We start from the raw sequence: 27,863 nt of genomic DNA, 5'->3' as shown, positions 1-27,863 counted from the left end.
AGCTAGTAAGGAACCTGGGATGACATCTGAGCAGGGAAGTCCGGTCGGGAGGTTGTTGTGACAGTTCAGACAAGACACAACTGTGGGCTCCCAATGAATACTGGCAAATATGCCAGAAATGGCAACAGTCAATACTTGAGAGGCTTCAGGGGGGCAGGCCCCACCATCCTGGACAAGCATGCTGAGTTGTGTCAAAACACCAGATGAAACTGCTCAACACAGCAGCCCCACAACTGGACAGAGACACCCCAGGGAAGTCAAAGAAGAGGAAAGTGCTTTATGTTCTAGAAAACAAATCCTTTTATGAAGGAGATTTGCTCTGTGAAGTTTGTATTCTGTGAGGACTCAGAGGGCCACATGTGGCTTCGAGGCTGAAAGTTCCCCACCCCAGTTAGCTAAAATATTATGAGAAGTGCTTTTTGTGGTAGCAAAGAACTGTAAGCAAAGGGGGTACCCACTAACAGCAGGGGACAGCTGAACAAACTGGTACATGAAAGTCATAGAATACTACTGGACTTTAAGAAATGACATACAAGAATTCCAGAGAAATTGGAAGCTTTGTATGAAATGATGCACAGTGAAAGAAGGAGAACCAAAATAATAATATATACAATGACTGACAACAATTTAAGTGAAAAGTGTAAAAGTGTAAAGCCAAAGTGTAAAGCAACAGTAACCAAATGAACCAGACCACGTCCAGGGACGGTTCCAGGCCTCTCTCCTCTTAGCAGAGGGGAACAATCCCTAGTGCAAAGGGCGGGATGGATGTATGGATGTTTTTAATCAGCTCTTTCTTTGATACAAGGGAAGGCTCAATGTCAGGGAAGCACAGCTGGGGAAGCAGTACTCCCAGAAATAACTGTCACGTAAAAACAAAAAGGTGTCAACAAAACTTTCTTTTTTTTAAAGAAAAAAAGGACAAAAAAATCAGCAGCAGCTTCTAACTACCCCTTAGTTGGGATACAATATCGGTCAAGAAAGAAAAAGCCAAGGAGACATGAGCAGAGAGACGGTTGGGGCATAAGACAGTGCAAGATGCTCCAGACAAAAGGCTGAATCTTGCTTAATGGCACAAGAACTCAATAAAGAGTCTCCACCGGGGAAAGGGGCACCTCTCTTCTACCTTAGAAAAGACTTTCTGGCTCAGGAGAAAACAGAAGAAAAGGCATGGCAGTGGGGGAAGCTGCAGAGGACAAGTGCCCCAGTTGTCTCCTGGGCCCAAGGCCCAAGTCTTTACTCCTACCAGTAAACACGCTCCTGCTCTGGCTGGTTACTCTAGAGCAGAAGGTAATGGTTGAGTTTATTTAATCACTTTATTTAGGGGAAAAAACTTTCTTTGGAACCATTTGTTAAACAACAACATCTCTGGCCAGCCACACAAAAGCATTTCGTTGGCTATTCTGTCTTCCCGTGATCCGCCTGGTCAGATTTCTCTGCCCTCCCCTTGCTCTGTCCTGGCCCTGAGTCAGCATCAGTCTCAGTATGGAAGTGACCTCCTCAAAGGAAGCCATCGGACACAGTATCCTATTTTAAAGTGTCTGCATGTTTAACCCCTTCGCACGCTGCAGGAGGGTAGAAAAGATATGTTAAATGGGTCAACACAGTTCTGCCCATACAGATGCCCTCAGTCTGTTCCACTGAGAACAGATTAACCAGTAGCAAAGAAAGAGAGAAGGAGGAGAGCTAAGTTGGAGACAGACCAAGAAGTTAGATTAGTACTGTCAGGGAAAAACAAAATCAAACCCCACCTCGAATCGTGTCCATTACTTCTCTTTCATCTAGGAATACTGAACAGCCAGCTCTCCCTCAGCTGATGTCAGATTCCTTTTTCAGTTAGAAAACCCCTGCAACCTAAAGGTAAACTCTCCCCAAAGCTCTCAAGCGTTTCTGGAGAACAAAGAGAGGGAGCTACGGTACACGGAGAGCCCTTTTACAGTAACTGGAAGGTGTTAAGGCCAACATCTCATCGAAGGTCAGTGATGGTGACTGCTCGGTCCACAACGGTCACGTGACTGCAGGTCTACAAGGGAAGAAAGCACAAACCTCAAAACCCTGGCAAGCAGCAGGCCCACGCATCTGTGGTAGGCACAGAGACAGCTCAGGTCCAGGCAGCCCCAGGGTCCCAGGTAGCCAGGGCCTGCAGGAGGAGAGTCGAAGACAGGCTTCCCAGTCCTTCTCGGGGAGCTCCTTGGGACTTGCTGGTTTTAGAATGGCTCTTTGCCCGTGTGGCAGCTAAACCTTCTCAGGAAGGCCCCCAAAGCCATCTTATCTGTCAAGCTGGGAAATCCTAACTGTCTCAAAGGGCTTGAGTACCACACTCAACCAGTCTGGCCCTGAGTCAGTCTAGTGGCAGAAGGTCATCCCCCCAGACCTCTGTGATTCAGGGATTGGCCCAGAGCTGCTTCTACTGGGTAGGGGAGGGGGCTGCAGACACAGTTCGTCAGCCTGTCCTCTCACTCCTCAAGCCCCAGACTCACTTCACTCAGCTCTCATACTCACACAGAACAGAGGAGGATCCTTGCAGTGTGGATGGAATCCTTTTTGGCGACATGAAGATATCTCCTCCAGTCCATGATCTGTCAGCCTAAAGAATCCTGTTCTGAAATGAGAAGAGAGTCACAGGACACACCCTACCATCTTCTCACTCCCTAGCTCTGGTGTCAATGTGTACCCATTCGGCTCACGCCTGGCAAAGTGGGGTGAAACCAGAGCCTCAGGGTCCCTCCTCCCACACCAACTGATCCTCCTTAGAGAAGCTGAGCCAAAGACAAACCCTGTGGGAAGGACGATGGGGTACCCAGGATGCTCTGGGGGGATCTCCAGTTCTCTTCCAGCCCCTTTTCTGACTTTCTTGCGGCTAAGCCTCCAACTGCTATCTATGAAATGACCTCTGGGGCATGCAGAACTAGGAAAACCTCCCCAACAGGGCTTCATTATGGTATCTCAATATTCGTGGACAGAGTTAATAGACATGACAGAGGGACAGTGGGCCCTTTCAGAGCCTGGAGCCCAATCTCATTTACTCACTCCTGAAACTTGGGGGAGCAGACGATTGCAATGGACTCTGGGAGCATCATCTGATATGAGCAGTGTGTATGCAGGTCCACGCTGGAGAGGAAAGCCGTCTGTGTGGGGTGAGTCTGTAAGCAGACAGACAAAGGCAGACAAAGACAGGTGGGCCAGTGCTCCCAAGGAGAGGCACATTGGTCACTGAGGTCAGCTGGTGGAGGAAGAGCCAAACACGGCTCCTGGCAACTGGCCAGATACTTGGCCTTTTTCAAAAGCAGATGATCATAAAAAAAAAGTGGAAGATCATTTCTACATACACACTCTGATCAATAAGCCTTTAAGAAAGTGAATACTTCTTCTCTAATGTGTATAAGCCATGTAAAAAGAAACAGAAAAAGCCCTCAAACCTCAAAGAAGCTTCTTTTAGAGCTGAGATGTCCTGGGAAGCTCATGTACTCCCTGACTTGGGCTCTGCAGCAAACAAAGATCTGACCACCTGAGAGTACGAGTCAGGCTCCGGTGGCCAGACATCTTGGCTTAGGAGCTGAGAAGGAAATAGGAGCTTGCTCATCTATGAGGGCATGGGGAAGGTCCTTCTGGAGAAAGGTGCCTAAAAGTCATTCATGAGTCCCTGGCAGAAGGACACTGCTGAGGAAGGATCCCATAGGCAGGGGCTCACTTCAAGTCCGTAGTTAAAAGGAGTTACCTGATTGAGGGTTTTCTGCCATTTTTTTCTGCTCAGTACTGAAAGTTCATCACTGTCCTAGCGATGTGGGGAGCAAGGGGAGGAGACAGGGGACAAAGGGGAAAACTTCAATTCTTGAAAGGTCCATTGTTTGGAGGAACAATTTCAGCTGGGCCCTGAATGCATAAATTGGGACAAAGGGGATCCTTGTTGGGGCAGATGATCTCGAGGAAGGCTCTCCTTCCACCTCAGAGATTCTGGGTATCTTTAAGTACTGACCATGTCAAAAAGAAATGGTAGGGAGCCCTTCAGTGGTTTCTGGATGAGGAGGTGGGAAGGGTCTAGTGACACTGGCAGAATTCTAAGCCTGCCTGTTAATGAGATCAGGGAAGGAAGGAAGAGAAAAAAAGAGTCTCAGGTCTCAAGATCATGCAAAGAATGGGTCCCATTTCTTTTTTTAGTCTTTGTTACAACAGAAGGCTCAATGTGCAGGGGAAATTCACAATAATATCAATGCTAAGAGTGGTAACAGCTAACATCCATACGGTGTTTATTACGTGCCAGGCACTGGGAGAAGGGCTTTACAATCATTATCTCCTTTGATTCTCACAATAACCCTGGGAGGCAGGTGCTATTATCATCTTCATTTTACAGTTGAGGAAACTGAGGCAGAATGCAGTTAAGGGACTTGCCCAAGGTCTCCAGTTAGTGAGTGTCTGAGGTTGAATTTGAACTCAAGTCTTCCAGACTCCAGGCCTGGCAACAACTAGATGCCCAATATAGGTGGCATAAAACAAAAGATGGCAATACCAAGATTTTTAAAAGGAAAAAAAAGCTCTCAGCCTCCTTCCAGACTTTCTCAAAGCACAATCTGCAGCTGTACAAAAAATCAACAAGGATGCAGGAAGCTGCCCCGGAGGGCCTCATGTGGCCTTCAGATCTCACTTCAAATCCCTTTTCTAGGTCTTCCTTGAGAAGTCTCCAAAGTGCTGTATACACAGTCTTTGAAATGAGAAAATCACCCCATGGAGTACAGGGCACCCAAATACTCCCAGGCAGGCTTGACTTGACAGAGAGCTAACACACGCCAAGGGAGGGATGAGGTTTTTGTAGAAGGGATCCTCATGCAGTCTCTGTGAGCCATGAGGGTGGATTTACATCCTGGCTGGACCCCGGGCTACAAAGAGCCATCCTCACTCATGCTGGACAATAGCAATGCGTGAGAAGGAGCAGGATTGGTTAGTAGTTCCAAGTTGGGGGAAGCTCCAGGATTCAGACACAGATTGCATCCTAAGTTGGGTCAGCACAGATGGCAGAAAGATGGATAGTCACAAGGGCATCAGAAATGGGAGCTGGGGAAGGATGATCCCAGGGAAGCAGATGAGAGGAGCTGGGACTTCAGAAAGGGCACCTGGGCTGCAGGAAGAGGCTGGGGCAGAAGGCTGGTGAGCAGGGGGAGGGGGCTTCCCTCTAGGAAGCCTAGGTACATCCCCAAGGACACTTCAGTTTTCTAATGCGTGGCTGGGCCCAGCTCCCACCTGCCCACCTCAAGCTGGGACAGGAAGGCCGTAATGCCCAGAGGCCAAATTGCCCAGAGGCCAAATGTTGGACTACAGGGCTCATGGGGGGGAAGAATTGGTGATATGTGTCGTGAAGGCTCCTGCGCAGCAGCAGCTGCCAGCTGTGGGGAGCCAAGGGAGGTGTCTGAGCGTGCAGCCAGTTTTGTAATCCTCTCAAGGTTCATCTGGCAGAGGGGTGCCTACCAATTAGAGGAGGGAAGAGACTGAAGGCAGAAAATATGGGAAAGAGGCTACTGCAGTAGCTTGGGTATGACTTAAGAAAAGGCTGCTCTGCCAGGAGGATAGCCATGGGCCTGGAAAGAGCCACATGCAAGAAACACTGAGGTAAAGAAGCAAAGCCCCAGAGGAGGGAACCTTGAAGATAAGGGGGATGTCACGGCTGGCTGGCAGAACAGTGGCATGTTCAGAGAAATCGGGTATTTAGAGGGCAGGCCACCCAAGGAGCTCCACCTGAGGCACTGAGTCTGAGATGCCAGCAGGACATGGAGGTCTGGGGGTGGTGGGAATGGAGAGAGACCAAGGACAGAGGTCAAAACTTAGGCGGCATTAACAAGGGCGGGCCACTCAAACCCGGAAATGGATGAGATCACAGGAGAGAATGATGGTGCAAAGGGGAGGCATCCCAGGCCAGAGGAGTGAGGAAGAGTCATAAAAACCATCCCCCAGTCATCCTGCACTTCTCTGGTGTGTACCAGCATGCACACACCCTGTGAGTACAGAGACTTCTTACAACCCAGGAACATTCTATTCTTTGTTCCCCAGTGCCCATAGTACCTGCTTGATACATGCCTATTGGCTGACTCAACCATGTTTCTAGAGCAGGGTGAGATTTGAACCCAGGTCTCTGCAGCCTCCAATTCTCTGCCCTTTCTACAGTACCACATGCCACATGGAGGAGGGAGTAACAGGGAAGAATTTGCACTCAGGGCTGTGGGGACAAACAATTGGAATGGAGGGAGGCCATGGGAAGGAGGCTAGAGGCCCACGTTAAAGGAGAAGCAAGATATTGTTTGTGACAATAAGGGGCAGGGACAACCTTAGGGGAAGAAGTTCTGCGTGAACGGATGAATGGCCTGCTCAGACCATGAGGAGGTGGCATCCTAAAACGCCACCTTCTTTATGCGGCCACATAATAAGCTTTGCTGGGGAGGACAAAGGAAGGAAGAGTCACAGAGGAGCTACATCATGGCATCAGGTCAGAGTGTGCATGCCTCAGGACCACCTGCAACATCAAGTGTGGTCCCGTGGCTCAGCATCACTGATGTGGTTATTAGTGGCCTTCAATGGCCCTACTTAGCCAGTGCTCTGGCCCTCCTGCTACCTCCTGGTTTCTGAGTACAGTTCTTGAAAAGGCCCCTAATGCCACACTCCCAGGGCGACATCCCAGCACCCAGGCAGGAGAAGCCATGCGGGGCCAAGGAAGACTGCATGCTTCCCATGTTGACAGAACATGGAGAAAGAAAGCCTGTGAGTGTCTGACACTGGGCAGAGCAGCAAGGTTGAGGCTGGCACTTACATGTATCCAGCCCAGGGTGATGAGGCCCTGCTGATCCTGGATAAGGAACAATTCCTCCTCATTCTCCGTGTTGCAGTAATCAGGTCCTGAACTCTGCTTGGGGATGAGGACGTGAGTGATGGTAAATTCATTTTTCATCTGTCAGAGGGGATAGAAGAAGAAACGATTATGATCATGCGAGTGACAAATGTGGCAGAGCTGGAGGTCTGGCAGGCGTGAGCTGGGCCAGGCCTGCTGGTCCTGATCCCCATCATTTTCCTCAGGGCCCCACATGCCCTGTGGTCCAGGTAAACTGGTCAGCCTCTAGACTGTTAAAGCCAGATGAGACCTATCATCGTCTGGCCTGGGAGTTAACATTTTTGGTGTCTTGGACCCCTCTGGATTCCTTCTCAGAAAAATGTTTTTAAATGCATACAATGGAATACACTGATTATAAAAGGAGCCAAGTATACTGAAATACAGCTATCAAGATATTTTTTAAAAACAAGTTCATGGACTCCAGGTTAAGAGTCCCTGATCTAGTCTAATCCCCTAGTTCACAGACAGGAAAACTAAGGCCCAAAGAAGGAAGACTTTCTTGCTCCTGGTGCCCACCCCCCAACACTCCCAGGGTGCCCGCCATCACCTTGCACAGTACTCAAAGAAGCAACGCACATGCGTACTCTTTGGGTGTGCTTTATGTATATCACCGTGCTCTAGGCCATGGGCACCTGGTAAATCTCTGCTGACAATGCCAATGACTTAGTGTTTAGGAAAGTAGTGGAGATGTAGCATCCCTCACTAATGGGCACGTCAGGGTGGATGACTGCAATCATGTCAGGAGTCTGTTTAAAATAAGGAATGTGGATAATGGCAATATCTAGGGGTGTCCATTTCTAACAGTTTCTGAATTAAAGTGATCCTGAGGAGGGACAAATGTGAAGGGAGGAGACCTCTCCAAACAGGAAGTGGCAGCCTCCAGATGAGGGAGGCTCCTCACTGGTGCAGGTCTGTAAGCCCTCACAATCAGATCTTTGGTCAGCCACAGGATGATTTAGGTGACCTCTGAGGTCCCTTCCCATCATTCTGTGAACTCTGGCAAAGGGCCATTGCTTAGGGGAGGCCTGGGAGGAGTTTACTTTACCAGCTTCCCACAGAGGATCCCACACGTCTCCACACCACGGACAGTGTTGGCATCAGCCAACTGGAGGAACTGTGGGCAGAGCATCTGGGGTACCACCATATGGCGAAGTCCATCTATTGTAGGCACTGTAAAGGAAAAGAGGGGAAAGGTTAGAGGCTACAAGCCTACGATGTTCTGAGGGATGGGCTGTATTAAAAATCTCCAAGCTGGGCTATACCTTACAAATATAAAGGTTACTCAAGGGAGAGGCTAGCAATGGAAACCTCTTTTTTCCACTCCTTGTCCATGGGCTCCAAGATAACAGGGACTGAAATCAATGGGAGAAGAGTCTAGCTGCCCAGCATCCCCCAATCCAAATCAGGCTGGCCTCATTTTTCTGAACAGCCATTGAGGTTTAAATACTAGAATACTAGTAAAGGGGAAGCCCTGCCCATCCCGCCCTGCCCCGTGCCCCCATGGCAACACAAGGTGACTTTGGTGGACACCTATACCCTGATCCAGTTATTCTGAGGGAGTTCCAGGCAAGTGAGAACATAGAGGGGCCCAGGTGGATCAGACAGTGCAATGAAGGCTGAAGTCATTCAGGAAGTTGGGGCTGAGTTAATTTAAATTCAAGTTTCCAAGACTGCTTGAGTCTTGGGCTCTGAAGAGAATTTCCCAAGGGAGGGGTGGGTGGGGATGGCCCCTCAAGAAAGCGTCTTCAGTGAGATCTGGCTTTCACTTGGTGCTCTCCACCTGCCACCTTGTAATCACCCTGCCCATTCAGTTTAGAGATGTTAAAAGTGCTCCACGTCCTAAGTCTGCTCATTTCTCTTTTGTGTTTCTGAAACTCCAAAGAAAGCGACATTCAAAACTATGGAGAGAGAAGCCGCAGCTTCGCAAACCATACAGCGAGGGGGCCTGGGCCCGAGAGGCCGCCTCCTCTCCGGATACTTTCTCCAAGGCCTGGTGGGTTCACATTGCTCAGCACGTGCCGCCTCTTGCTGCCTACAAGTTCTGGGGCTGGGACTACGCTCGAGGGGAGGGGCTGTCTGCCTTCTTCTTCCTGCCTTGTGCCCAGGTGTCTGGCAGGCATCTGCAGCGGAAGTGATGTAGTGGAAAGCGTGCTGGATTGGGACACTTGGAAGATCTGTGTGTGAATCTGACCTCAGCCACTTACTGTCTACGTGGACCTAGGCAGGTCACTTAGCCCCCACAGCCTTAGTTTCCTCATCTGTAAAATGTGGATGATAACCGGTCCTCCATCCCAGGGCTATCTGAGGACCAGAGGAGATGCCACAAATCAAGAGCTCTGCATCTACTAGTTCTACACAAATGCTCGTGGTGAGTCCTTCCCACCTTCCACCCTCATTCGCTTGCTGTGTGTCCCTGGGCATAGAACTTAGGGTCTCTGAACCTTACCTTTCTCATCTGAAAAATGCAGAAGATAACAGTTATGGCAAATACTTCACAGCACTGAAGGGGGAAACTATCTGTAAAGCAACCATCCCCAGCAGCCATTGTTACTCTTATGTAAATCAGGGTTGATCCCTACAGGATCAAACTCAGAGCCAGCAGGCTATGAGTCTGAAGGAGTCAGAAGCCAAGGCTGAAATGGGAAATCTTATTGTTCCTTGAATTTTCTCCATAAATACCTGAATTTTTATAAAATTCAAATGAACGGAAGTTTCCAAAATGAGAGAATGAGAAACAGATTCAAATGCAGCTCAAATGATGGACAGTTGGAGCATCTGGAAGAAAGAGTTCTTCCATGCTCCCTTTCCTGAGTTTCTTTCTGTCATTCATTATGTAATCCTCCCTTAACTGGGGCTCCAGGACACCTGACTTGGTGTGATTTCATTGGATTTCCTTAAATGACAGCTGGGAGGGGAGGTTTTCACCAAATCCTGGCTTCCACACTAACGGCACACGTGTGATTTGTCTCTTGTTTTCTGCACCTTCTCAGGTAGCTGGTTCTGTAACCATCAAGCAACAAAGAGAACCAGTGAGGCCAGTACTGGAGGGTCAAAAAATGGAAGAAGGCTGGGAGCCGTTTTCCAAACCTAATTATCCAGAATGTTTATTTTTGGCTGAGGCCCTTAGAGGTCAAAAGTGCTTTGGCGTCACCAAAAAGGATGGAGCCTAGGAGGTATAGAATTTCCTTTGAAACAATGATGGATATCGTGAGCAAAACTGGAATCCCTCCATAACCCTTAGGTTATTCCCCCAACAGTGTTGGCTCTCTTGCCAAGGATGTTGAGACTAGCCAGAAAAACAACTGGGTTCCCCTCTACCACATGGTAAAGGCCCCATTTTCCAATGCCTCCATAGCCACAATGACTAGTGTGTAGTACAACAGGGGCAGCAATGGGTCACTGGAATTTTTTGAGTGGTTTCTGTGACCAACCTTCTTCACCAGTGGCACTGGGGCATCTTTAACCCAGCCCCTCTTGTGTAATCTTTTCTGGTGACCCACCCCCAGGCTCTACCACAAAGGTCAGGGAAATAACCAACAGAGAGACTCACTATGTTCTGGGCTGCTCAGAGCTCCGGGCTTCAAGGACCTGTCCACCAGTGGGGGCTTGGGCAGGCCGGGACTGGGGCTTGGGAGGCCAGGAGCTACAGGGAACACGTCCGTTGGGGGCCTCTCTACACCAGGCACCAGGGGACCACCCAGAATCTCAGGATCTGCCTCGGGCTTCCCAAACTCCTGCACTATCCGGAGTCGTTCCTTCTCCAGCTCCTGACGACGGATCATTTCTTCAAAGGCATGAAACTGTTCCTGTTCTGCCTGCTGCTGCTTCTGCTGGGCTACCCTTTGTCGTTCCTCTTCCAGCTGCTGCTGGGTGGCCAAGTATCGAGCAAACTTCTCTGTTTCTTTCTTCTGCAGAGAAACAAAGTGATTTGAGCTCACAATGCAGCAGTGAGGCAGGAAGAGTCCCTGACAGAAACACTCCACTGCAGCTAGAATGGCCTTTTCACTGAGCCTCCACTCCTCACCACCATACATACCTCACCCACCTCCAGTTTCCTGGTCCCCCTTATCTTTCCCACTACACTTGGCAGCCAGCAGGATTTTCCTAAAGCATGTTTCTGACCACACCGCCCCCCTTCTCAATGAGGTTCCATGGCTCTCTATGACCTCTAGGGTCCACTAGAAAGTTCTTCTGGGGACATTAAAGCTCTTCACAGTTTAGCTCCAGCCCTGTCAACGGTTTTACGTTTTCATACTCTCCTCCCCTCCATTTACTTGATGATTTAGTCACAGTGGCAGAGTTTTGTTGTTTCCTGCCCATGAAAATCCATCTCTCCTCTCTGCACCTTTGCCTTGGGGGATCTTCCAGGCCTTCCTCCACCTTCTTTTCACTCTGAGTGTATCTTTGGTGTTCTCCCACTGGAACTGGAGCTCCTTGAGGGAAGGGGCTGCTTGTGCCTTTCCATCTCCAATGATTCACCCAGGGCTAGACATGCAGCTTCCTAACTATTGCCCCTTTCCTCACTGGGGTTCTGTCCTCTGGGAGCAGCCCTCCACTCTGCCAATCCAAGGCTTACCGCACGGTTCTGAGGATTCCATCCCTCTTTTCCCTGAATTCCTACTGCTTTTCTTGTGGGCATTATTCCCTATTTCAGCATTTTGCCATCTTGGAAATAGGAAGCATAAATATTCCAGGCCTCTTTTACAAGCATGGAAGCAGACTCAGAGGCTATTTCCCCCAGTGTCCAAACAATTGCTGGAATACCATCTCAAACTCCAAGACCCCACTGCTTTTGTCATAACATAGAGGGAGTTGTGGAGACAGTGCCAGACTCTGAATCAGAAAGACCTGGGTTCAAATCCAGCCTCAGAGAGTTACTGGTTGTGTGACCCTGGGCAAGTTACTTCTCCTCTGCCTGCCTCAGTTTTCTTATCTATAAAATGGAAATGATGGGAGCACCTAGCTGCCAGGGATGCGCTGGAATTCAAATGAGATAATGGATGAAAAGTGTTTGCAAATATCAAAGTACTATAGAAATGTGCGAGCTGTTACGATGGCTACCCCCTGGAAGGAGGAGGCAGCAGGCCAGGCTAGTGCGTCATCCCCAGAACCCAGCATGGGCTCTGGGCTGCTGAGGGCTCCCTTGCATCCTAGGACACACTGACCTTTCTCGCATTGTATTCCACATATTCTTTAGTATATCTCTTCAACAGCTCCTTCTTCAACTCTTCTGCTTTGGGAAATGCGATCTCCTTAAGTTTCTGGGACATAACAAAGAAACGGGACATTAAGGGGCATTCTCATCCAGTCTCCTTGAGGGGGTAAGAGCACAGTGTTAACAGCAAATTAAAAAGAGGACAGAGAAATGACTGAGATTCCAAAAAAGCAACCAGACAGGCCTCTCCCTGGCTCCTCTGTACAGCTGGGAAGCCCCCAGGGAGGGCACCTTCAGATCTTGTCATGATTCTGATCGGTTCTTTTTTTCTTTCTTTTTAAACTTCTTTGCCATGAGGGATGGCTCTTGAAAAGGGGAGGAGGAGTGATACAGGGGAAATCAACAGAGGGCACCCAAGAATGGCTTGGTCCTGGCTGGCTGTGGTGGGACAAAGCAGTGCGGGCAGGCCCTGCTCGGCCAAAGCCGGGGAGCTCACCTTCACACTTTCTTTCTTTTCAGGGACGACTGCTGTCTTGTAGTCTCTGTGCTTCGGCAGCTTCTCAAGAAACAGCCTAAGAGAGAACAAAGCAGACTGATTAAGCCTCCAGGAAGAAGGCACAAGGACTTGACCCTGATGGGCCTATAGTCCCTGTGGGCCCAGCATGGGCAGTCAGTGTCAGCACTGGTGGGCAAGAGCAGGGAAAAGCAGCAGGCAAAGGCCCAGCTTAGCAATGCCTACCTGCCAAAGGGCTCTCCTTAGGGTGAGCAAGGAGGCAAAGCTTGCCAGTTCAGGTCTGCAAGATGGCCCTAGGAAACCCAGGTCAGCCTCAAACTAACAAGCCAATGCCTGTTCTGAAGAAGCCAGACTCAAGCTTTTTAACTCCAAGCAAAAGGTTTCTGAACTATGCAGAGAGATATATTTCTGAATGGGAGAACTATTTGGTGGAATGGATTTTTCAGGAAATAGTTTTGTGTTGCAACAGTGGCCTTATGCAGGCTTCCTGCTCCTTCAAGGGCACCTGTGGCCTGCACAACACGTTGCTCCTTGTCTTGTTCCAACCCAGGGTTCAACCCTGGAGGCTGGAAGGGGTATTAAATAAATATGCGGTGTGCTCTTCAAAGCAAGTTTCTTTTTCTTGAGAAACAAAAGAGGCCAGATACTAAAAGGTTAAATCCTCTCTCCTTTCAGCTCTCCTCCAAAGAAAGGTAAGGCACTAATGGAGCCTCCTCAGCTGCAATCAAGTGCCAATCTTTGGAAGATCTATTTACTCCAGGCATCAGGAAGCGATTATGACGGACTTACTTTGAAATGTTCAATAAAGGGTCTCAATTTTGCTACAATGGAAATCTGCCTCCAGCAGTTAACAGACATGTTAGAGGACCTCGGAATGGGAATTGTTTTTAATAGGACTGAATCCAAATAAACAGATGCAGAGGCCAAAACAAACAGCTGGAGCATGAACTGCCAGGGCACTAAAATCTCAGAGCCAGTGTAGGCTAGGCTGGGCTGGCTGGCCTTCATTCCATCCCCAGCTGGGACAGGAGAGGGATGGGGCAGGAGGAGCTGGCCCAGATCAAAAGCCTTGGCTTGGGGCCAGAAGAGCAGGCAAGGAGCAAAGATTCCTGTCTGTCACCTTGGGAGCAGAGATGCTGCCTCAAAGGAAACTAAAGCAAAGGACTGGTCAGCCTGCCAGCCTGTGTGCTCCTGCCTGCTGACCCACTTGCTTCCCTCTTACTATGGCAGTGGCTGCCTCTCCTAAGAAAGGGAAAAACCTGGTCCCTGCCCTCTAAGAGCTCATGATTGAATGGGGAGACAAACAGCTATGTATGTACAAGACACACACACAGGATATGGGAAACACTCCAGGCACTTAGCTGCTGCCAAGGAGAGAAAGCCAGACAGAGTCAGAAAGACTCAAGCCCAAATGTAATTCCAGAGCTCCAAATGTCGCCCTGCCTCATTTTTCTCATCTGTAAAGTGGGGATAGCAAAAGGAACTACCATCCAGAGCTCCTGTAGGGGGAGGGCACTGCTCCTGCTCCTTAGGCCTCTCCTTGCCTCTGACTAGAGAGGGGAGGCATCAGACAGCTCATTTCACAACCTCCATTTAATAATAACGATGATGAAGATGGTGATAGCTATTGTTTACATAGTGCCTAAAATGTACCAAGCACTTCACAATTATCTCATTTGGTCCTTACAACAACCCTGGAAGGTAGGCGTAATTATTATCCCCATCTCACAGACGGGAAACTGATACAAAAAGAGGTTAAGTGAATTGCCCAAGGTCACACAGCTGGTTTGCGTATGAGGTCACATTTGAACTCAGGGCTTCCTGACTTCAGGCCTGGTGCTTTAACCACTCTACCACCTATCTAGCTATCCCAAGGCAAACCACTTAAGTAGGCCTTGGCAGACGCTTCATCACTTCCTACTAGGCTGCTCCCCTGTCTCTAGAAACTCGGTATCCTGAAGGATCAAATAGTTTCTGAAACACGTCCCTTCCTCTGACTGGATGGGGTGAGGTTGAACATCAGAGAGCTCCTCTCAAATCCTCGTTTGAAGAAGGGGGGGGGGTGTCAGGCTAGACAATTCACCATTTCTCTCCTGAAAGTGGGACTTCCTCATGCCCTTGTGCTGGGTACTGTCCCTCTCCCCAGCTCCTTTTTGGGGCTGTTCCCCTTAAGAGCAGGGACTCATTCCTGTGTCTGAGACCTGCAGGAAGTCCTGCCCAGCATTTTCACTTTCTCCTAGTGACCTCAGCAGAATGGCTAACCCATGCCACTGATAAAAAACCTTCAGCAGAGGCTCCTAGAAGGTGAATGAATGGCCCAGGTCACAGGCCAGGTGGAGGCAGGGGGCTTGACTTGGAACCCAGAGCTCTGTTACACTGTTCTGCATCCTTCCACAATGCCAACAGCACACAAAGGCTTTGGGCTCAGGACCTGTCACTGACCAGCTGATGAGGAAGCGCATCCTCCAGGCAAATCAAACAATCCTCATGGCTTCCCCAACTGTCCCTCTCCCACCTCTGCTCCTGCTTTGTGATTATCTTCCAAAATTCCATCAATTCTTTGATGCCACAACCTCCAGGAAGCTCTCCAGGAATGCCATAACAGAGCATACCATCCATCTGCCCTCCCAGACCACTCCTTCACCCACCAGGCATTGTGCACAGTCCCAGGAAATGGGGTAGACACAAAGATAATATGATAATCTCTGTCCTCAAGAAACCTAACATCAGCCAGGGCAGATAAATATGCTACAAATGAGATTAGAAGCTCTGGAAATTATAAAGTGCTTTGAGGTTGGATGGAAGAAATCGATCCTTTCAAACTTGGGGAAGCAGAGAAGGCCTCTGACAGGGTTTTTGACATGAGAACAATAAGGATATAATGAAGCCAAAAGGGAAGGAGGGCAGTCGGAGTAGGGAAGGTTTGGAGGCGACAAAGTGCAGGGCATGTTCAGAGAACAGCAAACAAGCCACTTTCCAATGTAGGTAAAGGCAGGGAATGTGAAATAGGACTACAAAGACAAGCCAGAATCAGAGGGCAAAGGCTCTTAAATGTCAGCCTTAGGAGCCTGGTCTTTAGTCAGTAAAGGAAACTTCCTGTGAAGGCCTTTGGGTCATGGAGGCCAGCATGACAGCAGGAGGATGAATTAAGAGGGTGCATACGGGCAGGTGACAAAGTCTGCAGTGAGCCTGGCAGCAGAGGGGCTGGGGAGGCAGGAGCTGGTGCGTGGGCAGTCACTGAGAGCAGAGGGCCAATGGAAGGGCTCTGAGCAGTCTTGGCGAGGTCACTGGGGGAAGGCAGGATAAAGAAGATTCGAATGACAAAGTGGGCTGTTGGCAGAGAGAGGGAACCAAGACCCTGAGAGGCAGAGCCACTTGGAAATCTTCTAGATCTCAGTGTCATTCCTTCATGGCAGCAGGCATCCCACAAGGAGCAGCTGAAGGGATGTAGACCCGTGCTCACTCCCAGGGTCTGCTGATGCTAAGGACGGACCATAGGGCTTGTTTGCTTAATCCCCACTTGAACAAGTCTAGGGGTTATTTCAATTCCACTTAAAACAATCCCCTAGACAGGGAAGCAAATATGTACAAAGAAGTCCAGCTGTCTGAGTTCAAACTCTGTCTTAGACACTTGCTTCCTGTATGTGACCATGGACAACTCACTTCTCATCCCTGGGCCTCAGTTCCCTCATCTGAAAAATGGGTGGGTTACATTAGATGACCTCGGAGGTCCCTTCTACCTCTAGGTCCGTAATCCTGTCAGGGCAGAAGCATGATATGATAGAGATAAAATGGGGAGCTCCCTCCCTGAACACAACATAAGCCCTCTTCCCCTCAGGAGATGTTTTTTGAGAACTGTAGCTGAAAATGTGGTTAGCTCACAGTTGACACAGCCAGGAAGCTCGAATGTAACAAAGCTCTTTGGCCTAAAGCCATATAGTCCATTCATGCTTGGGCCCAAATCTCAAAGGCTGACAGCCAGAATCTCTGCTGCAAGAGCCTTGGAGGAACCAAACCCTACAAACCCAGACTGGAACCTTGTCCCTGCCTTTAAGGAGTGGAAGCCATAAGAGGTCTGCCTGCCTGGCTGTGCTAACAACAGAGAGAGGCCCAGGCAGCTTTGGGGGCATCAGTATGGTGGACAGGGTGTTGGAATTGGCAAAGGAGTCACTACATATGGAAACACGGATGTACATGTGTACATGCGCACACCCCTTCCCCCCCATATCATGCTCAGCGAAGCCTTCTGACATCTGGGCAACTGCAGGATAATCCCCTTGAGGGGAGGGATTGTGCTCTGGTCTCTCTTCAGCCCTTATAACACACAGAAGATCACCAAGTGTTTCCAGTTTGAACTGGTTGGCTGCTAGTTGTTGTCCTTCATCTTCGAAGAGGACCAAAATGACATCACCATGATAAGGTGAAGTTTCAGTGTCTGACTGTGGCCGATCAGACCAAGATAAGCTCGGAATGCTCAGCCACAGGTTGGGCACAGACAGTCTGTGCGAATATTTGGGGTGGATATCCCAAATCTGTGCATCCTGTGTTTACTTTGTGCTGTCCCAATTCTGCTTTGCTCAGAGAGCACAGTACCCTTTCTGATGAGGGCACGCCATGCTGAGTGGTTCTGTGCCAGTGTCTCCCATGTTGCACAGTCAAATCCAGAGTTCTTGAGAGAGACCTTGAGAGTGTCCTTGTATCATTTCTTCTGACCACCATGTGATCACCTGCCCCAGTTTGAACTAATAAATCTTTCAACATGGTCCTGGCCTCCCTCTCATGCACCAGGTACCGTGCTGAGGCTTGGGGAAGTGAAACCAAGACAATCTTGTTCCTACTTTCAAGGCACTTAGACTCTACTGAGGGACATTTGGAAGGGGGGACAGTAAAGTTACAAAGGGTAACCAGGTTTGATGTGGTGACTGCAAGAGAGTGACTTGCCCAATATCACTAGCAGTACTCAAGAATCTTGAGGGTAGCCAAGTGGTGCAGGGGACGGTGCAGGGGACGGTGCAGGGCACAGAGCATGGGCCTGGAGCCAGAGCTCAGACAAGTGATACTAGCTCTGTGACTCTGGGCCAGTCACTTAACCCTCACCTAATACTGGAGAAGGAAATGGCAAGCCCTCCTGCGGTTTTGCATGGATGGTTGGTCCACAGGGATATGAAGAGAAGAGTCGGATATGACTGAACAACAAAGAGTTTTAGCTCCTGGAGATTCACCTGATCCCAGAGACCCAGGAAACTGAGGCCCAGGGAGTCTATCTAACCAGTTACTGGCAAAGCTGAGGCCAGTAGTAGGAGGTGGCACCTTCCCTTCTGCAGAGATCTCCACAAAGATATAGCTGGGATTCCTTTTCAATGGGTTAAACTGCACGGTCACTGTGCTCCCATCTCCTGATGCCTAGTGCAGGTCTCTACCTGCTAAGCCATCATGAAAGCTTTCTACACTGGCAGCTTCACTGGCCAGCGAATAGAGAGCTCCAAGTATCAGTCTCCCACCTCCAGCACAAGAATGGGCTGATGCATGTTATGGCTGCAGCACAGATGTGAACAGAGGCAGGGCACGTCTGTGGGGCCCAGGGAGGGCAAACATGTCAAAGAGAAGAGACTCATCCTAGGTAGCACAAAGTGGCCTCCAGCTCAGAGGCCACTGGGCATCCTTTCTTCTACAACAGGCAAGGAGGAGAGGACGAGCCTGGCAGCCGAGCCACTGCACAGTTTAATTAAGCAGATTTGGTTGTAAGGGGCCCTTGGAGCCCAGAGAAGAGTTGCCTAGGTACTTCACAGATCCCTTTCCTGTAAGCTCAACCAATGCCCATAAAAAGCTCTGAAAGTGTCCATGGCAGGAGTGGCTACTGCTCGTGTTAATCAGGGAAAAATGCACTGAATTTATCCAGCTGAGGATCCTTCCCTAAACTCGGGTCTACAAAAGGCAGCACATTCCTAGGGGAAGAGGGGCTTCTGGGAAACTGCTGGCTCTGGGCTGGGGGAGGCTTGTCTAGCCTTCATCTGCTGCCAACCTCTTGTTAAAGTACCTCTGACTCCCAGAGCAAGTCTTTGCTCCCTTCTTTGGTGCCTGGACCCCTCAGGCAGTCAGTCTGGCCAAGCTGGGGTCCCCTCTCACTAGCATACTTTAAATGTATAAAATCCAGCGCTGAGGATTACAAAGGAAATCCAAGGTTAGTAAAACTAGATGTAAGGGTGTGGTTCTCCCCCCTCATCTAAGTTCATAAACTGTATGAAATCTACCAATGGACTCTGAACCCCGGGTTAAGAAATCTGGCTTTGGAACTTATTGGCAGTTGGTGAGGCTGGAGGGTTCTGATGCGTTCTCAGCAGCTCCCAGTCAGATCTCATGAAGGACAGTAGAGAGGGCACTGGATCTGAGGACAGGCGTCTATCGCGATGACCCTCCGACCAAGGCCCAGCACTGGGGCTCTCTGGGCCAGGGGTGGGGTGGGGGGAGGGCTGCCTGTAGAGCTTGCGCCCCATTACAGGAGGGAGACTCCCTACGCCTATCACAGTGATGAGCACATAGTAGGTGCTTAATAAGGCTTGCCTCTAACTCTAAGAACTCGAACAAATTACAAGTCAGCTGAACCCCATTTCCCTCATTTACTCCCCAGCTTCCTTCAAGGCTTAGCTTTAATCCTATCTTCTAGAGAAGGCTTTTCTCCCTTTCCCCACCTGCACAAATCTTTCCATTTGAGATAACTGCTTACCGGCTCTGTAGAAATCAGGTAGGTACACAATTATTTTCATGTTTATTTCCCTCATTAGAGCATACACTACTCTCTGAGGGCAGAGGCTGGTTTTTTGCCTTTCTTGGTATTCTCAGAGCTTAACCCAGAGCCTGGCATATAGTGAGTGCTTAATAAAGGCCTTTAGAGAGGGCTGCGCTCTGGACTCTCCAGCTCCCTCTCCACTTCTCATCCATGGTTCTGCTTGGTTTGGCCTCCATGGAACATGATGCCCTGTGCCACATACCCTCAGGGTCACCCCTTTCCAGCTTCCTTCTGTATCCTGTCTTCCCCATCTGACTGAAAGCTCCCTGAGGAGCCTCAGCTATCAGCACACTGTCCGGTGCACAGCAAGTGCTTAATCAAAGTTGACTGAACTGAACTGACTCTTACTTGACTAGGCTGCTGCGAGCAGTAAACTCATTTGCAAACTCAAATGTATTAGAGGAATGTGAATGATCATGTTCGGAAATATTTAGTCAATGTCCTGATGATCTTGCTGGCAGCAGTCGCCAGATGCCCACCAGGCCTGATTCTAGGGTGGGAGACCCATTTGGGGGAGGGCAACCTCTCTGGTCCTCCATCACCCCTTCTCATATTGACCCTGCCCAGAAAACATTGATCCATATCCTTCAGCACTTGATAATCTGGGCTCTCAGACAAGCCTGAAGGACTCCCTGCCCTTGTGGAGCTCACTGAGTAGCAAGGAAGCCAGTACTCCTCTGAGCAGGACTCCTATCAGCCCAGTGCTCCCTAGGATGGCCTGCTGGAGGCCTCAGCAGTAGTGAGGAGGCTCTCCCAACCCCTGGCTACCTGACAGGGGCAGGTCTGCACTCCAGGAAGTCCAGGGCATCAGCAATGCAAATGAACCTGACTAGAGGAGGAAAGATGTTCCTAAAGAGGTTCTATCTGTTGGCCTCCTTCTGGGAAGAATCTGTAGCTAGAAGAGAGGTTTCCAAGCTTTTTTGTGAGATGGATCTGTGAACCTGTGGTCATCATCATATTTCCAAAAGTCTAAAATAAAACATGCAGTTACCAAGAAAACCAATTATAATGAAATGTGATCCAAATATAGTAAAGAAAAGCTGAGAGAGAGAGAGAGGGGTGTGTGTGTGTCTCTTGGGGTGGTATGGGAAGGGTTACCACCACACAGAAGGATGCACGATAGTATTATCGGGGTAAGCCTGTCGCTAAGTCCCCCAAACCTACAGGCCAAGAAGCCCCAAACAAATCCTATTTTCCACGTGGCCTCTTCGCCTCTCCTGGGTCCTACAGCTCTTGGGCCCAGAACTGTCCCTCTGGGGCAGCCACCGAACCCTTCTCAGAATGAGGTTTTCAAATGCATAAAATAGAGTGGACAGTATTACAAAGAAACCAATTCTGCTGAAATACTGTGATCCTCCTAAGTGTAAGAAAAACCAGTTCCTGGGCCCCTGGAGAAAACCTCACCAGGTATTTGTGTGGCAGAGCCCTTTGTAAGCCTCTCCCCAGAGATTTCAAAGTATCACTTGACTCCCCAAGCCACGACACGGGGAGAAAGAGAAGAGGCCCCTCCTGTGAAAGAAAGAATTCAGTGGGTGGTGACATCACCCTCTGAAGGCTGTCTTTGTGCCAAGGGGTAGGCACCCACAGAGAAGGGCCAAAAGGAAAGGACAGAAGAGCAAAAGTAGGCCAGGAAGGCACTGACAGGAGAATTTTTTCCTTCCCAATCTGGAAGGCTAATTTCCTTAATAATATATGGAATTGTAGAACACTTTGAGTTTTGACAAACACCTTGCATCCAGGATCTCATTTGTTCCCCATGAAAAAAGCCTATAAAGGAGGTAGCACAGGCTATTATTGTCCCCTTTTTACAGATAAGGAAACTGAGGCTTAGACAGCAAGAGTGCTGGAAGCTCTCTCTTGATTCAGTCTCTGGCTCTCTCCATGACTCCTCACTGCCCTCTCTTCCATGATATTATGCATTTTTTGCACAAACAATGCTGAATTTCTCCTAGAATGATGTCTCATCCTGAGACAGTATGCTCCTTAAACATAAAGGCCAGCTGCAGGATAGGCCATGCATGCTGTTCACAAGCAATGATGCTCCATGATTAGGGTGACTGAGATACTGGACATATGAGGTGATCTGCCCATAAAGTGGCCAAGTCTTTAGAGCTGGGGTCCTTCATCTGAGGTCCACAGAAAGGTTTCAGGGACTCTGTGAACCTGGAAGGGGGAAAAGGAATTCCTTTTCCCTAGCCTCTAAACTGGAACTAAACCAGGATTTTGAGAAAACTCTTCAGCTTACCAGACTGCCAAAGGCAGGAATCCCAGCCCATAGGATCTAGGATCTAGAGCCAGACCCCATTACATCCCCACTTCCCATCTCTCTGGGCCTTGGTTTCTTCATCTGTTAAATGGAATGGGTGGACAATCAGATCTCTAAAACCCTTTCTAGCTCTAAATCTAGAATCCTTCCGGCAACAGAGGTCATGCCTGTCGAACCCACTTAGTCTCAAAGGAAGGAGAATTTGGGCTCCTACGAATCTTGGCCAGAAACTCAGGCCTAGCTTCAGTCCTAGAATGGTCACATAAAAAGCCTCTGCCAATGGATGAGCTCAGCAGCTTGCCCAACACCCCAGTGTTGGGCTGTGGGACTGCACCTCCACACCCCCTTTTCTGCACTCAGTCAGCCATCGCCCTAGTTCAGGCCTCACCACTCTGTGACTGGGCTCCAGAAATGGTCTCCTATACCCTCCCCCAAACCCCACCAGTCAAGGTGCTTCTCTACAGCTAGTTCTATCCACGAGACTCCAGGACTTACTAAGATGTCAGGTTCTTTCTCCTCTCTAGGAAGAGGCTACCTGGCCCTAGCCTAACTTCATTAGTGTCCACTTCAAGGCAGTAATTCTGGGGTTCTTGCTATTTCTCACACATGATAACTTCATTTCCCATTTGTGAGCCTTTGTCCTGTAGGTCCCTCCTTGGTTCTGCTTTTTCTCAATCCCTGGTCTGTTCAGGGCCACCTCCTGTGTCAGGCCTCTTTGGCCCCAAGCTGGTTACGTCTTTCCCTCCACTCTCTCCCTACTCTTGAAGGCTCCTGGCACACTCAAGGGCAGGGACAATTTGTGTCTTGGTGTTTTCAAGTACCCAAGAAAGTGCTTGGCACATAGCAGGTGCTTAATAATGGTAAGTGATGGATCAAGGGATGTGACTGATATTAAGTTCAACTGATGGAAATATCACCTTCCACAGTCATATCAATTAGAAAGAGGACACATTCACACTGCAAAACAGGCTCTCCAGTGACAGTGATCATGAGAAATGAATACCACTGAGGGTGGAGCCCTAGCCCCAAGGGTTCTTACGTGATGTATTTGTTGTAGAGGATGAAGGCGTGCTCGATGTTGCCTTCCTCAAAGTAAATGGATGCCATGCGGATGAGTTCTACTCCTGAACGGAAGTACCGGCGGAGAGGAATATCTTCGCTGACCTCCACTGCACTGCCTACCTGGATGAGGGCTCTGACCCTCTCGTCAGGGGGGAGGCTCACATCCCTGTGGTCAGGCATCAGGGCCAGGACGTTCTGAAGCAGGAAAGAGAAAGCAAGTAGCCCTTAGAGACTTTACTCAATTCACAATCACCACCTTCCCAGAGGGGGAATAAGACCCTAAGGATCACTAGTCAAGTCTGGGCCTGCCCAAGAATCACTTCTCCAACTGTCCCTGGTGGCATCCAGCCTTGGCCTGAATCCCTCTTCGGAGGCTCCCAAGGAAGCCCATCACCATTCTGAGCAGATCCAGTGGCTAAAAGTCTTTCCTCACACTGATAACCACCATCATAAGGATAGCTAACATTTCTACATTGTCCACTCCGTGCCAGGCCCTGGGGAAGGTACTTTACAATAATTACCTCATGGATCCCTACAACACCCTGGAAGGAAGGGGTTATTATACCAAATGTCTCTCTCTGCAACTTCCCCCAGCTGATCCTTGGGGAGTCAGGCAGAACAAGGCTAGTGCCTTAACAGAGAGGGCTGCCCTCCTCTGGAAATGCTTCGGTCTGGCCAGGGCAGGGCACAGGGAGTCACCGTCATCAGTTCCCCACTCTGAACAATGTTCCTACTGATTCAGCCTAGGATGGTCTTGCCTCTGTTGGCTGCTGTATCACACTGAAGACTGACTAAAACCCTCTGCTTGCCTTCTCTATGGCTGACAAGTATCAGTCCTTCCCATCTTCTTGTCCACAAGCAGATATCAAAACCTGAAGAGGACCAATCATCACCATTAGGAAGAACATGGATAAGGGAACCAGGGAAGGAGAAAGAGGGGATGATGGCAGTCTTCAGATAATTAATCGTCTGTCATGTGGAAGACAGTCTGGTTTGTTCTTCTTGACCTTGGGGAACTGAGGAGCTCAGTCAATGGGCAGATTTTCAGAAAGGGTGATTTAGGCTTCAGGCAGGGAGGTACTTTCTGACATTTAGGGCTGTCCTCAAATGGGATGGGTTGCCAGACTGTATGACCCTTGTCAGGTGTGTTAAGAGTATAGCATTCAGACATGGCTTGTTCTGGACGTGTCTCCACTGTGAGATGTGAGATGCTGTGATCAGGAAAGGAGGAATCTCCCACTGATGGGGTAGAAGTAGGAAGAGACACCTGCCCCAGGCATAAGGGCAAAGAAGCTGGTTCCAGCTGGGCCCTTTCCTTCACCATCACAGGGTTCACCCCCTTCCCCAATCTCAAGGTTAGGAACTGTGTCCAATTTCTCCAGGTGCTCCTCACTGTGGGCTCTCAGTGTACATTGTACAGCGTGGCCTAAGAGGAAGGTTAAACCATTTTATTTACTCTGCTGGAAGCTGGATTTCTCTGTGGCTGATTTTGTAAATTTGGGCAGAGAGCTAAACAGAAGAGCCAGCTCTGACATCGTCTTCTTATTTCTCTGGCCACTCCTTCCATTCAATCAACATCACCTGTCTTAGCACAGCACAGAGTTTCGGACTTGAAAACAAGATTTCAGGCAAGCCTGTCTGTGCTAAGTAACCTCTGAAGAGCAAAAAGACGGGTAATTATCTTGGAATGCAACACAGTGTCTTCTGCCTCAGGCCCCAGCTAAGTTTGAGCGAGAATCTCAAGACCTCACTGCAAAGATTATGATACCCAGATGGTCTTCAGGACTGAATACTGAAGTCACAATATGCCTTTGGGATTACATCTGAAATTCCCTATTGAAGGTGGTAAAACTAGATGGAAATGTCAATAATTTGAACTACTCTATCTACCAGCTTGATCTGTTAAAAGATTTACAGTGGTCTCACCCTAGCATTCAAGGCCTTGTAAGGACTGGCTCTGCCTTACTGCCTCGGCCTTGTTCCCACTTCTCCCCAGCCTCAATGGGCTCTCTATTCTAGTCACCCTCACCTTCTCCTCATCCGTCCCACTCTGACTGAAGCTGGACTCCATGCGATTACACATGAAGCTTCCCACCAGAAAGTCTTCTTTCCCAGGCCAAATCCCACACTTCTAATAGCTGGTTTCCAAATCCTTCAGGAAGGCTCACTAGTCCAACAGTAAGGGCATTGTAAAGTGTCCTTCCTTCTACCATCGAGGACATTTGGGCCCTGGAAAGAAAAGGGATTAGGCTGAGACTATGGACGTTCCCAGACATAGCCTTGCTGCTGTGGACTTTGGACAAGTCACCGCCTGAGCTCGGTTTTCATTCTGTAAAAGGAGCGTATTGGACTAGATGTCTTCTAAGGTCCCCTCAAGTCTTACTGCTATGACTCAGCGAAAGTCACTCTAATTTCAAACGTAGTTTTCAATGAAACAAATCACTTGGGATTTGTACAAGCGCTTAGAAATAAACATGCCCGCAGAGTTTGGTGGGGCACCTGACCAAGGGCATTTACAGATGAAACTTGGGCAGTGCTACATACATACTGTAGAGACTGGAGTCAGAGGACCTGGTTCAAATCCAGACTGGTACTTATTATGTGTGTCCCTTTGGGCAACCCATTTTATCTCTGAGTCATGCTCTCTTCACCTGCAAAATGAGCTAAACTAAGAGATCTCTAAAGGCCCACCTCGCTGTAAGCCTGTGGAAGGAGAACACCAGAAAGATGGGAGACAGAGCAAATGGGACAGGGCTATAATATTACCTCTGAAGTCTCCCCGATGATAACAGTGGGATCATCACCTTCTACTCTACTCTACTCTGACCAGTTCAGTATGCCATGCATCATAAGAGAAAGGAGAAACAGGACTCAAAATAAGCAATAAAAAATGGTTAGACCCGAGGGAGGCCAGTGGAGAAGTGTGCTAAAGTCATTTTGAAAGCACCGAAGGATGAGTTCACAAGCTGGCTATCCGAAAGGAAGTCGGGAACCAGACAACGAGAAACAGTCCCTAAAAACGGGCATCAGCCACGGCTGGCTCGCTGGGAGCTGGCTTTATCACTTCTGGACAAACTTCCTCCTCTCGGCAGAGAAGCGGAGGGCTGAGCAGGGAGGCGGGGGGTGAGATGGAGGTTGGCTTGGCTTCGGTAAACAGGAGGGCTTATTTAATGCCGAGGAGGACCGGGAGGGCTGTCCGGGGAAGACTGCGGCGTGCTGACTTGTGCCAAGATCCCGGTGAGTGACCTGAGCACACACGCGGAGGGCGCTCTGGGAACGGTGAGAGGGCGGCGGGCACGGAACAGAAGGAGCGATGGTTTATCTACGGCTTGTGAGAGGAGGCCCGTGTGAAGATGCCAAGCTGGACAGCTGGACAAGAGCCGTCCCTGTCCTCGGAGAACGCAGGGGCTCACCCGGGCCGCTGACCGCTGACCCAGACCACCGGCCGCCGGCCCAGACCACCGGCCGCCGTCCCAGACCACCGGCCGCCGACCCAGACCACCGGCCGCCGACCCAGACCACCGGCCGCCGACCCAGACCACCGGCCGCCGTCCCAGACCACCGGCCGCCGACCCAGACCACCGGCCGCCGACCCAGACCACCGGCCGCCGACCCAGACCACCGGCCGCCGACCCAGACCGCCGGCCGCTGACCGCTGACCCAGACCACCGGCCGCCGACCCAGACCGCCGGCCGCTGGCCGCTGACCGCTGACCCAGACCACCAGCCGCCGGCCCAGACCACCGGCCGCCGACCCAGACCACCGGCCGCTGACCCCTGACCCAGACCACCGGCTGCTGACCGCTGATCCGGACCACTGACCGCTGGCCGGACGAAACTCAGCACCGAGCCGGTGGAAGGAGGACGCCCTGGAGACGGTGCACCTGGCCCAGAGGGAGTCCAGCCCAAAGGTCTACACCAGAACCGAACGGCCGGAAGCGCTTCGGCCCAGACTAGGGCCGGGTCCGTGGGTCCGGAAGCCTGAGAGGGGGCACGCACACCGAGGCGTGGGCCGCGGCCCAGGGTCCGAGGGAGGCGGGAGAGAAGCCAGGCCGGGGTTCGGTCGTTCCACGCGTGACCCTGCCAGGTCTTCTACACTTGGGGAAACTGAGGCCGGCGGGGGCGTGGCCCGCCCGGGCCCCCTGCCAGGCACGGATCGGAGGGTCTCCCCGACTCCGGGCCGTGGCACCGCCCGCCGCTCAACACCAGGGGCGCTTTTTGGTCCTGGGGTGACAGGGAGCCCCGGGGGCCGCACCTGGGCGGGGGGCGGTGGCGGAGGTGGAGAGAGAGGTCAGGGCTGGAAAAGCCACAGCGGTCTAGAGCAGGCGCAGCAGTGGAGGAGGAGGGGGAGGGGGAGGGGGGGAGGGCCCCGCCCCCCGCCCCCCGCCCGCCGGGCGGCACACAGTAGGCGCTTCAAGGCCTCAGTCACCCCGGAATCGCTCACTGAGGGGGGGGGCGGAGCCCGACAGGGACGGGATGGGGGATGGGCAAAGACGGAGCAGACGGAGACCCGAGGGAGACCCCAGACGAGCGTCGCCCCCACCCGCCCCCTTCCCCTCCCCCTCCCCCTCCCAGACGCCCCTCCGCTCACCCGCCTCTCCGCTTCCGCGGTCCGGGCCTCCCCCAGCCTCGATCTGGTTGCCTCCGTGCCCCGCCCCCGACGCCGGCGGAGATGCGTGGTGACGTCGTATCCGGTGTCGGCCGCCGCTCCGCCTCGCCGCCGCTAGGGGCCTGTGAGCCCGCCTCCGCTGCGAGGCCGGGGCCAATGGGGAGTGGCGGCGCGGAGGCCATCTTGGTAAAGGAAGGTCAGGGGCCAAGCGACGTCCCCGAGGCTGACTCGCGGCGTCTGGGTTTTCTTGGCACAGATTTTCCGCCTTCTTCTCCAGCTCATTCTGTAGGTGAGGAAACTGAGGCCGACAGGGGGCAGTGACCTGCCCAGGGTCACCCAGTCAGGAAGCGTCTGCGGGCAGACCTGAACCCCGCTCCCGGGGCTCCGGGGAGAAGTGGGAGGAGCAATCTCTTAAAGGGGACGCAGCTGACGAAACGGGCGTGCTGACCTAGCGTTGTACGCGTTAGCTCATTTGTGAGCCCCCCCGCTGTGGGCTGGGCACCGTGCCCTCAGGGAGCCCCCAGTCTAACGGAGCCCCCGAGCCAGCCTTCTCCCCTCCCCGGGGTCGGGGAACCTGGGGGGAGGGACCTGGAGGAGGAGGAG

General features: G+C 50.8%; 1 protein-coding gene across 3 annotated transcripts; it reads right to left on the bottom strand.

Annotated features, from left to right (window-relative positions):
• Nucleotides 1-500: 500 nt before the first annotated feature.
• On the bottom strand, nt 501-27,369 carry STAMBP (STAM binding protein). Of its 3 annotated transcripts, none has more exons than XM_072639968.1 (10): nt 27,243-27,369; nt 22,630-22,847; nt 12,520-12,595; nt 12,034-12,129; nt 10,419-10,776; nt 7,914-8,038; nt 6,791-6,928; nt 3,028-3,140; nt 2,500-2,599; nt 501-2,020 (listed from the first exon to the last, which is right to left on the bottom strand). In XM_072639968.1, the coding sequence occupies exons 2-10, from the start codon at nt 22,830-22,832 to the stop codon at nt 1,964-1,966; spliced, it is 1,266 nt and encodes a 421-aa protein (XP_072496069.1). In that variant the 5' UTR covers nt 22,833-22,847; nt 27,243-27,369; the 3' UTR covers nt 501-1,963. The 3 variants fall into 3 exon arrangements, with proteins under 3 accessions (XP_072496069.1, XP_072495989.1, XP_072495908.1); XM_072639888.1 differs by lacking the exon at nt 27,243-27,369 and adding an exon at nt 26,474-26,700; XM_072639807.1 differs by lacking the exon at nt 27,243-27,369 and adding an exon at nt 24,682-24,803.
• Between the last annotated feature and the right edge of the window lie 494 nt (nt 27,370-27,863).

The sequence above is a fragment of the Notamacropus eugenii genome, chromosome 1 (genome assembly GCF_028372415.1).
Source record: "Notamacropus eugenii isolate mMacEug1 chromosome 1, mMacEug1.pri_v2, whole genome shotgun sequence".
NCBI classification, from domain to species: Eukaryota; Metazoa; Chordata; class Mammalia; order Diprotodontia; family Macropodidae; genus Notamacropus; species Notamacropus eugenii.
Note: the sequence above shows the minus strand (reverse complement) of the source record. Positions and strands in the feature narration are given on the sequence as shown.